This window comes from Rattus norvegicus, chromosome 2 (assembly GCF_036323735.1).
Source record: "Rattus norvegicus strain BN/NHsdMcwi chromosome 2, GRCr8, whole genome shotgun sequence".
NCBI classification, from domain to species: Eukaryota; Metazoa; Chordata; class Mammalia; order Rodentia; family Muridae; genus Rattus; species Rattus norvegicus.
In genome coordinates, this window is record NC_086020.1 from 84,173,099 (window position 1) to 84,185,480 (window position 12,382).

The 12,382-nt window shown below is 40.0% G+C and overlaps 1 protein-coding gene across 3 annotated transcripts in view; it reads right to left on the reverse strand.

The window, feature by feature from the left end:
* The window catches only part of Marchf6 (membrane associated ring-CH-type finger 6), a 77,248-nt gene that overhangs the window by 6,529 nt on the left and 58,337 nt on the right, over nucleotides 1-12,382 (reverse strand). For 2 of the 3 annotated variants that reach the window (NM_001305274.1, XM_063281530.1), the window contains exons 20-24: nucleotides 11,608-11,677; nucleotides 7,657-7,838; nucleotides 5,774-5,908; nucleotides 4,295-4,384; nucleotides 1,856-1,988 (exon numbers count right to left, since the gene is read on the reverse strand). In NM_001305274.1, coding sequence (NP_001292203.1) covers nucleotides 1,856-1,988; nucleotides 4,295-4,384; nucleotides 5,774-5,908; nucleotides 7,657-7,838; nucleotides 11,608-11,677 — 610 coding nt within the window. Of the gene's footprint in view, nucleotides 1-1,855; nucleotides 1,989-4,294; nucleotides 4,385-5,773; nucleotides 5,909-7,656; nucleotides 7,854-11,607; nucleotides 11,678-12,382 lie in introns of all 3 variants that reach the window. The other variant, XM_008760826.4, reaches the window with a different exon arrangement.

Genomic DNA, 12,382 nt, shown 5'->3' on the forward strand with positions numbered 1-12,382 from the left:
GGTGTTTGCCTAGCCTGTGTGAGCCTTAAGTTCAATAACAAAGGCTGTGCCTATATAATGAAAGTGCTGACTAGGGATGTCAAATGGTAGAGTGCTTGGCTATATGAACAGAGTCCTGGGTGTGTGAATGCTTGGCCCATAGGAAGTGGCACCATCAGGAAGTGTGTCCTTGTTGGAGGAAGTGTCGCTGTAGAGGCAGATTTTGAGGCCATTATATGCTCAAGCTACACCTAGTATAACACACAGTTTCCTGCTGCCTTCAGATCAAGATGTAGAACTCTCAGCTCCTTTTCCAGCACCATGTTTACCTGGATGCTGCCATGCTTCCTACCATGATGATAATGGATTAAGCCTCTGAAAGTAAGCCAGCTCCAATTATGCTTTCTGTAACCTATATTGGTCTGGTGTGTCTTCAACAGCAGTAAAACCCTAAGACAGCCAGCATTAGGGAGACACAGGCAGGAGGATCAGAAATTTAAGGTCATTGTCATCCACACAGCAAGTTCAAAAGCAGCGTGAGCCCCTGCCTTCCCAAACTTCCAGACACAGACTATCAAAAACATGCATCCAGTTTTATAACTCTCATACTTCCTTTTCAAATCTTAGCTTATGTGCTTTAACTCTTCTTTCAAATAGGGGAGGCTTAAAGGCAGAGGAAGGATTCAAGGGAAGTAAGAGACTAAGCCTCACACCTATTTAATCACTTCTTCACTGTGGTGAAAGACCCATGCACTCTGGAGCCCAGCATAGCCTGAATCTTCCCCTCCTTAAAATCTACAATTTGTGGAAGATGGTCAATCTCTAGAAACTTCTATATTGAAACTGATAAAACCTTCAAAAAGCCCTGTAAGAAAACATATAGGAGTTGGGAAAATGGGTTAGACAGTGTAGGGCCTGGGCCTGACCCCTGAAATCTACACACAAAAATCTTGGCATTATGGTCATGCTTGTAATAACATTGCTGCAGAGGCAGAAACATAAGTCCTTAAGGTTCAATGGCTAGTCAGCTTTGCCTAAAAGTGAGCTCTGGGCCAATGAAATACCCTGTTTCAAAATAAGGTGGAAGTTCCTTATTGTTTCCCAAGTAATAATAGCCGAAACTGCTCTTATAAACACACACACACACACCCCACACACCACCACCCCCCCACACACATACATGAGTAATAAACTATGTAAAGAACCAAGACAGTGCCAATAGACGCTTTACTATTACTTCTATTCATTTACAACCATTACCCCTTTTGTTTCCAGGGCAGTAGCACATGCCTTTAATCCAGCACTTTAGAGGCAGAGGCAGGCAGGAGTTTGAGGACAGTTTGGTCTACAGAGCTAGTTCCAGGTCAGCTAAAGACGCACAAAGAGATCCTGTCTTGAAAAACAAGAAACAACAAAAAGTGCCTCCTAAGAGGTACAATAAAATTTATTTTTCCCCTTTTCACTGAGACTGGATCTTGATGTGAAGCACAAACACGCTCTTCAAGCTTCAGCCTCCTGATGCTGGGATTACTAGGCATGCATCATATACCCTCACTAAGAAACTTCTAATACACACATGAACATGTATGAAAAGATTTAGGTGTGGAAATCAAATTGTAATTCTTAAGTCTACAAACCATCAATGAGAAAACTATAATATACCTCAATAAACATACTATAAAAAAGACAGGATATTCCAAACAGCCAAAATTGCCCCAAACTTTTAACTCTTTTTTTAAACTTTATGTGTGTGTGTGTGTGTGTATGTGTGTGTGTATATGTGTGTGTGTGTGTGTGTGTGTGTGTGTGTGTGTGTGTTTGTATGAATGTCCTAATGATAGTACTCTTTGAAAGGTTCACACCCAGCATTACCCACCTAATAAAGGAACCACGCCAGAAGCTATGACATACGGTATACACAGGGAGAGCAAGAGCACAGAGATCACTGGAGCTGCCAGCTTACGAATGATATAGTGAAGGTCGATGTTACGGATGCCATTTGCGTAAACCTGAAACATTGAAAAGTAATGGTTAGGGTGTGGGCCACTGAATGGTCAGCAGATAAAGGTGACTGCTACCAAGACCAACCTGAGATAGATTCCTGGGTGGGACCCACATGGTAGCAGGAGGACTCCCCAACTTGTCCATTGACCCTCAATGCCATGGCACTCAGGAAACCCCAATTATCTTAGAAAAAAGCTACTACATACTATTGAAGGAAAAAAAATGGATTGAAGTAGGAAACCTTGAAAATAGATAGCACTGTTGTAACAGAGTGTGCTCATTTTCTTCTCTTGGCTTCACTCCCAGCTTCTTAGAAGTCAGGGTATAGTCCAGCTCAACCCATTACTCCAAGGTCTGAAGGACAAGCAGACTTATGCCTCTGAAGACATCTTCCATCTCAAACAGAGTAACCCAAATGCATGAACACTAAAGAGCAGGCAACCCAGGTTTCTCAATCAGCCTATAACTATAATTTCTCCCTCTCATGTCACCTTGCCCTCTCCCCATCCTCACTATAAAATAGTATAACAGACAAGGGGAACAGCAAGGTTTCTTAGCTCCCAGCTACTAATAAACTCAATTTCTAGACTTCTTTGGAAGGTCAATTTCAATTGGGAGACTTTCCATTGGACAGTCTCCTATTTCTATCCTGAAGGGGTATGCTGCCACAAACACACAGTGGCCTTCTCCTGACCCCACTTTTGATCTAAGAATCAATGGCTAGAAGGTCCCAGATTACTCTGAATGATTTTATGTACACTAGGCAGAGAGAACTACTTAGATCTTAACTGCCATGGACCTGCAAGACCTTACCTTTCTAGCAATTTCCTAAGAATAAAAGGGCTGAGCTATCCTTGAGTACATTTTCTAGATAACTTAAGTTTAAAGAGGAAAGTACTAAAATATCTAGTAGAGCTATATGGATAATGTTTTTTCTGAAATGAGCTATCAATTAGTGTTCAAAAGAGCAATTTACTTTTTATCAAGCTCAGCACTATGATAACCAAGTTACCTCACAGTTTCCTATCAGAGCAACCAGTCTTAAATGCTATGTAATCAGAGTATTCCTAAGCAGCCCTGCCCCATCTGTTAAATGAATAGTAACTTCCCTTTATCTAGTAGGCTTAGAAATATGAATACTAAGTCTCATCAGAATGTCTGCAGTGGAAAATGCCGAGGATCAGCTTTGCCTCCACTTTAGCCAAGGCTATAGCTATTTTAATTTACTGGCTAACCTCCGAGTCAGTTAGGAGTGACTGACAAAAACGGGAAACCAGAACAAACACTGAGCACTTGACACCCCTGGCATTGGAGGTTTTAGGTGGACTGAAAGCAACACGCAGGAAAGCACTCGATCCCTCCTGCCCCTTTACAGAAAAAGAAGGTACAGAAGGTGGCTAACTCGCCTAACTGGGTACTAAGAAGGGCAAAGGCCAGCTACAGACAACTTGACCCTTTGTAGGTCTACCTAGAAAGAACCAGAGAAAACAACATTGATAAAGCTCGTTATGTAGTCCCCAGGCCTTCTAAAGCAGGGTCTCACATGGCCCAGCTGTCCCTGAACTAGCTGTATAGCTGAGGGTGACTTTGAATACATGAGCCCCCTGCCTCCACATCTCGAATGCTGCAATTGAAGGAATCTTTTCTTTTGTCTTTTAAGTTTCTTAAGAACTTGTTAATGTTTCTTAAAAACATTCTATCAGCTAGAATTCAAAGCTACTTCTTTAATAATTACTCAATCTAAAGACAAACTATTTTAACAGCCACAATATAAGAAAACAAAACTGCCTCCTTGGTTTAAAAGGAGAAGGAGGCTAGGCATTGTGTCACAGGCCTTTAATCCCAACACTCTGGAGCAGCAAGAGGCAGACAAATCTCCAAGTTTAAGGGCAGCCTGCTCTACAGAGTAAGTTCCAGGACAGCCAGGACTACATAGAGAAACCCAGCCTCAAAACCCCCTTCCTTCCTCTATCCTCCCCAAAAAAGTAAAGAGAGGCCAGCAAAAGTTGATCAAATAGGTAAAAGCACTTACTGTGCAACCCTGACAACCTATTTAATCCCCAAAACTCACAGTGGAAGGAGAAAACCAACTCCCAGAAATTGTCCTTACATAGGTGCACTTGCACTTACACACACACACACACACACACACACACACACACACACACACACTTTAATAAAAAAAAAAGCTGTATATGCACGCTAATGAAAATAGAGCTCAGAAAAGCACAAACATAAAAACAAAAATTCCATTAGCTAAATCCAACCATGATCCATTTCAAAGTATCTTTCCATGGAATTGGCTTCTTACCTGTTCAATGACAGTCTTCAACCACCACTGAGGACCCATAAGTGTTATAGCTGCGATGATTTTGGCATGGAGAACTCCCAGCGCCCAGTCCTACGGTTAGAGGAAACCATGAGTGCTTAACACATCTTCACTGGCCTCAAAGGTAAGCCTAACAAAAAGCTGTTTAGTTTTGGAACAGAAGCTGCCCAGAATTGATAGCCGCTAGCTTCTGGGAGACAGTCAATTCTCTTTAAGAGCTCTACCATTGATGGGTAAAAGCCACACATCCTAAAGTACATGGGCAGCTCATATTTGATGGATTAAAAAGATCTCCACCCCTAGAGGCCATAAAGGTTAGGGCTAGTTAGGGAAGGCGAATGAATCTTCAGAGAGTGGGGAGAAGGAATGAATATGATCAAAATACATTGTACAAACTCTCAAAGAACTAATAAAAATGAGGAGATTAATATGTAAAAGCTCAAGTTGAACAAATAGTCTTTTATCTTTTAGAAATCTCCATTATTTTCTCAAGAAAGTAGACAAGTCTGGGCATTAATGGAGACCCCAGTAAGGAAATAAAGTAAATGCTATTCTTTAACCAGCTATGCTTGCTGCTTGTCCTGTGTTACTACTATGGCCTGAGATAACTTAGGTTGCAAAAAGACATTTCTGACCTACAGAAATTATTCCAAAGGCTTGTGTTCAAGCTCAGGCATTTGTGGTTTTCCTGAGGTGTTACCAGATCCAGACTATTTTCTATTCCCACTACCTCTGAAACCATATTAGTAGTAGTTGGTAGTGGAACACTGCCTCCAAACCCTCTCCTTCAGCTGGCCAGCAACCACCCTGCCCCTCCATCCCATGGAGACATTTTAAACAATGTACATCAAACCCTACAAGTACCAGTCCCTGCTTAGAACCTTAAGTCCTTACCATGGCACAAAATACTCCTTTACATTTTTTTTAATTTCATTATTTATTTAGGGAGATGGGGAGCAAGTGCATCCCACAGCATATGCACGCACAGTCAAGACACCTGGGGATCAGTTCACCCATGTGAGTCCTGGATAGCAAGCTCAGCAAAGGGCAACATTCTGATCATAAAGTATTCCAAGAAAGGAATTTGTGTGGCTTTTATATCTTTAAAACAAGAGTAAAAGAAATCACTTCAACACCTTTACAAGGGTTCCTAGAATAAAAAAAAAAAATCTTCCTAAAACAACTGTGTAAAAACATACTCAAAAATATTTTTTCTGGGGCTGGAGAGATGGCTCAGTGGTTAAGAGCACTGACTACTCTTCTAGAGGTCCTGAGTTCGATTCCCAGCAACCACATGGTGGCTCACAACCATCAGTAATGGGATCAGATTCCCTCTTCTGGTGTGTCTGAAGACAGTTACAGGGTACTCATATACATAAAATAAATAAATAAATCTTTTAAAAATATTTTTTCTGATCCCACATCATTAGCAATAATCACAAGAGTAACATACACATTTACCTGCCAAGGGTAGAAAAGGGGAGTCTGATCAAGAGGGACCCTCAGAGGAGCAACAATAACCAGCTCAAACAGGAGCCCCAGGAGCAGTGGGACAACCCCAGCCAGCAGCACAGCAACTATCAAAGTCTTCATTATCTAGTAGGAACAAGACACAGAATCATTACAGAGAACCTGCTTTTTGACAAACTGGATTCCACTGTCAGGCTTGTTTTCCTCTTTGACCTGATTCCCAACAAATTTTTATGTTGCATATTTCAGTGGAATTTCCTTTAATGTATATGGGCACATGTGGGAGTGTGCCTGCACTGGTGCTCATGTGTATACATGCATATGAAGGCCAGAGGACACTGTCACCCCCTCCTTTGACAAAGACTCTCACTGGCACAGAACTCCTCTATTAGACTAGACTGTTCAGCCAGCGAACCCCAGGAGCCTCCTTTTCTACCTCTTCCTCACTGAGATTACAAGGATAATTGCACACCCAGCATAACTGTTATGTGGATTTGGGAACTGAATCTTGGTCTCCAGCTTTCAGCAAGAGCTTGACAAGCTGAGCCATCCAACCCCATGAAGTGATCTCAACTGAATGGATAAGCTGTAACAAAACCTAACATTACTCCAGACTGTTCTACAAAAGACTTTTCTCCCAAAATCTTATTTACTGTTATATACAGTTAACAAAATGACTATGATGTTTTCCTCCAAATATCATTCTCAGTACCTGACTTTTATCTTCCTGCAAAAACACTGATTTGCCAAAACACTGGTCCCATGGCAACCAAACTCATGATTTGTGAGCCTGGTAAACTGGTAGTTAATCCTAACTTCAGTTAAAGTAATTCATCAAGCCAATCAGAATAGGTTTTTTCTTCTTAATCAAGAAGTGTTGCCTATCCATTTAATACATTAGCAGCTACAGCTAATGTGTTCACAATGCAGCTTTAAAATTTGGATTAAGTAGCAAAATAAGAATAAACTGTTACAAAGTAAAAGAAGCTATAAAATACTTAACAATGAAATCAGTCTTTAAAATGACCTTGGGTTCTGGTGACCTCTTTTTACGGTGGCTTCAGTACTCTTACATATGACCAAACATGGTATTGGTGGAACACATACTACCTTTTTACATGACATTTGTGAAGACAGGATAGATTTTCAAATAAAACTAAACTTAGCTGTTCTCTATATTTTAAATATAGGTAAATGGCTCATTATGCTATTGACTAAATAGCAATTTAACCCCCTCTACTCATAATCTACAATAAATCTCTCACTACAGACATAAATGTTATCAACGCATAGTTGTACAATGATGGAAAAGTAGAATTTGCTAGTACCAAGTTAACACGTGGTACCAAATAGTATGTGCAAATAATAAGTTTAAAACATTGAAAATGGTTTCAGCATAAATATAAATGTATAAAGTCCAAGAGAAAACAAAATATAAAGTCAGATTCAAAATGCAGAGCTGATTACCCAAATGACTAGGCAGAGAAGTGCCCTACCATATTTACTAGCCCAGCCAATGGTGTGCACAGGAATTCATTCCACACTCAGAAAGGGACATTCTGTGTGAAATCAGGATTTTTGAGAATAACTTCCCTAACTTGTGCATTCCCATCTCCAAAAGCATTTTCCGTAATTCTTAGTTACTTCATGAGATTAGATAGCAGCTCACTCTTCTGTTGGCTCTTAAGTGTACCTGGGTACTTCTAGAACTATGATTCAAGTAAAATGGAAAGTTATCATCTTAAAGGAATATGCCTTCTGATAAAAAGATAACTCTCCTGAAAACTGGTAACACAGTAAGAAAACCAATGGGAAATAGCTGTTCAAGTGTTTACTACTGTCAGTAAGATCAAACTCTTGTTACAGAAACCTACCATGAGGGACCACTCTTTGACCTTCTGGAAAATCACTCTCCGCCCCTGGGGCATCCAGGCCACCAGCACCGTCACAGCCCTTATGGTTAGCCAACACACATAGAGACCACAAGCAGCTGTGTACAGCTCATGGATTTTGGCAGTCCCCGTCCAAAATGACATTAACCAACGGCCAGCAAATACTGAAAATAGAAAGGCTGACAAATGAGACATGTGGCTAGATAAAAAGAACTGTAATCTTGACATTCTATAAATATTTTCACATCAGAATAAACAAAAACAACCAACAACCCTTTAGGAAATAGAATTACTTGATTAAGAAACATCCAAAACACAGAGAGTCAATGAGCTGATGGTCTCAGAATATGCACCCTGATCAGCCAGGCCATTTACTAATTTACTCTGGCCTGGGATGCTATGAGCATTAGTGCTTTTGTTACTTTTTATTACCAATTAAAATTATTATGCTAAGAGGATAATGATACAAGTTTTCTATTATTTGTGCTACTCCCCCTATTTGTGCTACTGATATTTTATCTAGAAACATTACAAACTTGGGTTTTCTCCCAAATGATCCATTAGCACAGAAAAATAAACTTTTTTTTTTTTTTTTTTTTGGTTCTTTTTTTTCGGAGCTGGGGACCGAACCCAGGGCCTTGCGCTTCCTAGGTAAGCGCTCTACCACTGAGCTAAATCCCCAGCCCTAATAAACTTTTTAAAATAAAGAAGTAGACGCAATAATATTCCAAAACATAGCATCAAAGAATATTATATAAACTTTCTTTTAAAAAATTAACACCAACACAGAACAGTAAGATACAAACTTGAGATCTTCCTAATGATCGTCAGTTTTGAGCTTTTGTTTTGAGACAGGATTTCACACTGTAGTCCAGGGTGATGTCAAACACAAAAGTGATTCTCCTGCCTCAAAGACTGAGTGCTGGTTCTCAAGTGTGAGTCACAGTGCAGCTCTGGTGCAACCACACAGTTAATGTTCAGCAGATTTTTTTTTAAACTTTCTTTACATAACTCATTCTCAACGAGGCTTGAGAGATGAGTAAGTCTCTACTGTTCAATTTGTTATGGACTGTTCTCCTAATTGTTGTGTCTAAATACCTAGATAGAGGGTCAGTATGCTAAGCATTTCCCATCTATCCTGTCGTTCATTCTCCAATGGTTAAATATCTCATCCAACATAAATACAACCTCCATTTGAAAGACTAAAGGGATGGGCCCGGCAGTGCATGCCATTAATCCTGGTACTTGCAAGGCAGGAACAGGTATATCTCTGAGTTCCAGGCCTACCTGGTCTACAGAATGAGTTCCAGGACAGCTGGAACAGAGAAATCCTGTCGGGGGGGAGGGGGGTGAGAGGGAGGGGAAGAAGGGAAAGAGAAGAAGGAAGAGAAGGAATGAAGGAAGGAAAAAGGAAGAGAAAGAAGAAAAGAGGAGGAGGAAGAAGAAGAGGAAGAGGAAGAGGAAGAGGAGAAAGGCTCAGCCATAGGCCTTGCTTGACCCATCAGTTACATAGTATGGAGATTTTTGAATGCATGTCTACAAGATTAAGCTCATGGTTCTGCCTGATGCAGTCAAGCATTACAAGCCATATGACAAACAGACCTCTTATCAACTTACAAAATAGTGAATATATCAAAATAGCTCTTTTAAAGACAAAAAAAAAAAAAACTGGACCAGGAGTGAAGTCAACCATTTGTGAGCCCTGAGGTTCAATCCACAAGAGGATAAATATATTCCATGAATTAAGTAAATGTGCAAATTAATTCTAAGACACCAAAATCACCACTGACACCTGTAAAAAGTGTTTAGTGCTCTATATAAATGTCTATAGTTTGCCTCTGAGATTTTAGATGTTTTACATTTAATATCCTATTTCCATTCCCTCTCTCCCCATTGTTTTACCTCTCCCATCCTTTCTCTCTCTCTTCCTCCCCCTTCCCTCTATTTTTCAGAGGGAAGATGGGTTCATAAATTATGTTGTAGCTAAGAGGTAATCTGTAGGAGGAAGCAGAAGCAGCCTCATTAGCTTCAAATGTGCCCCATCAAATCTCTTCTATGAACCTAAATTATTCTTCGACTATGCTAGAATAGATTTAATGGAAATGTTTAACAGTGTTCAATGATATTGAATTGTTCACATTACTAAATGAAAGCTTAAAAACTAGTTTCTTTCTTTTTTTTTTTTTTTTTTTTTTTTGAGACATGGCTTTTTTTGCGTATCCCTTCCTGTCCCAGAATTCACTCTGTAGACCAGGCTGGCTTCACACTCAGAGATCCTCCTGCTTCTGCCTTCGAAGGCTGAGATTAAAGTATGTGCCATCACTGCCCAGATTTTATTGATTTTTTTAAAATTCTGATAAAAACATGGAAAAGGAACATGAAAACTATGCTCACACTGAAGCTAGGTAGCTAGCTAGCTATGGTTTGAAAAGGACAAGGAGCTTAAACTTAAAGCAGTCTTACAAGGTCAGAAGTCTAAGTGCTTAGCAAGAGGACTTCTATATCACATATCCCAATTCCCCATGCTCAGAAATCATTGAGGAAGAGGGAGAAGAAAGTGTCAACCACACCAAACTGGAGCAAGGCACACGCAAACTCACAGCAGCTGTATTTACTGGCACATAATGCAACAGGATCAAGCTGATCGACTTCCCATTTGGATAGGAAGGAGTTCATGAGCCCTATCTCGACCCTAACCTGGGGACTATGGACAGCTACCAGGGAAGAATCTCTTTCCTTTAAGGGCTGTAGACCCTGGTAGGTTGACAAGCGTCTAGAGCAGCGGTTCTCAACCTTCCTAGGGTTGCCACCCTTTGATACAGGTTCCTCATGTTATGCTGACCCCCAACCATGGTTAGTTCATTGCTACGTCATAACTGTGATTTTGCTACTGTTATGAACTGTAACTAAATATCTGTTGTGTGATCTCTAAAGGGGTTGTGACCTACGGGTTGAGAACCGCAGGCCTTGTAAAAGGAAGGCCTTTTACATCCGGTAGTTCAAAGGCAATACCAACTGGGCTAGATCAGTTATTAAACTTAAAAAAAAGAAAGAGAAGAAAAGAAAAGAGGAAAAGAAAAAAAAGCAAAAGGAAAGAAATTTGGAGATTAGGGAGGTCAGGAGATCTGGGAGGAGTTAGGGAGAAGAATGGGGGTAGATCATTAAAAAACTCTGAAAGAATCTCTAAAAATGATTAAAGTCTCTACACAGAGATAGTACAATTTTACTTAAACCAAATGAAGGCTTAAAAAAAAATTCACAATTTCTTCAATTTAAAAAGTGTTTTATCTCTTTGTCCTTTTTTTTTTTTAAAGAAACATCATTTTAATTTTAATGTCCCTAATTGCTCTTTTCCACTCTTATAACTCATGGAACCAAATATTTAATACAAATTTAGTATAAAATTATTAGCTTAGTAGTATAAGCAAAACAACTGTGGATAACAGCTATCAGCATGATTTGGAATGTCTTGAGCACAGAGGACAGACTATTCTATGATTTGTTAATGGCTTTAGGCTCTATCCCACTGAGGGCATCTTTGCTGAGAGGACAGCAAGCTATTATATCCCACCAAGAGTGGCTTCCTCATTAGATGAAGAAACACTGGTTGACATTTCTAACAAAGTCAATGTCAGGGAAGAGCAACACTTGTAAATCCCAGATTTTAGTAAAATGTCTAATTTTTTAAAGGACTTTGAAAACCCACACTGCAACATACTATGAAAACTGAGAGGCTGCGGTCCATGCTCTGCAGTAGACTCCTGTTTCTGGAACCTGTGGGCCTCTGGAGTCCAGCTAGATGAAGTACCCCCAAAGGGATCAACAGCCTAAGAACCAAACATTAGGACTATATTCCAAGTTTCTATTTGGTATGACATGTTTTGAGAAAAGAGTCTTAACATTCAACAGCTGGACGCTAGGATAAACTCATACCTGGTAAGGTAAGGCAGATGAGGCTGGCAATTAGTAATGTTATGCACATGAAGACAATCAGCAGAAATATCTGCAATGCAAAACAGAAAAGTTCGTAAGTGGTTCACATGTCCTCAATATATTCTGATACTCAAAGAATCCACATAGTATTCCTACAATAAAATCTGCCAGTGGGCACAAGGGTTCATAGGTGCCTGTACTCCCAGCACCAGGGAGAGAAAGAGAAAGGGGCAGGAGACAGCCTGGACCTGTGCTTTCAGAGTAGCAAGCCTTTGGAAACTAAGTGTTCATTTTCACAAGATCAGATATACCTCCAAAAAAGAAACAAACATATTTATACTCAGACTTTCTCAAAATTCACTCAAAATTAACAAATTTAAAATATCCATTGTTCTAAACTCAGCAACATTGCTACTCAATTAGAATGTTCTGTGTGCTGATAGAGACATCTACTTCTGCACTGTCTAGCACAGCAGTCACTGGCCACATGTGGCTACTGAGCCCATGACATGTGAAAAGTATGATGTAATAACAGAACTAAGTTTTATTTTCACTAATTTTAACTGTAAATACATACACATAGCCAAATGGCTCCTGTGCTGGGAAGTACCAATGGAACAGCAGCCCACAAGGAAGAGGAGACCCCTTCTCCGGGGCTAAAAGAAAGCTCACTTTCTACCTTACCCTCTTTCTCCAAGAGTCCCTCATGAGAAAAAATTCAAGTAAGACTTAAGCTTTGCCTGCCTGAAAAGCCCTTAGTGACTGATTCTGTCTA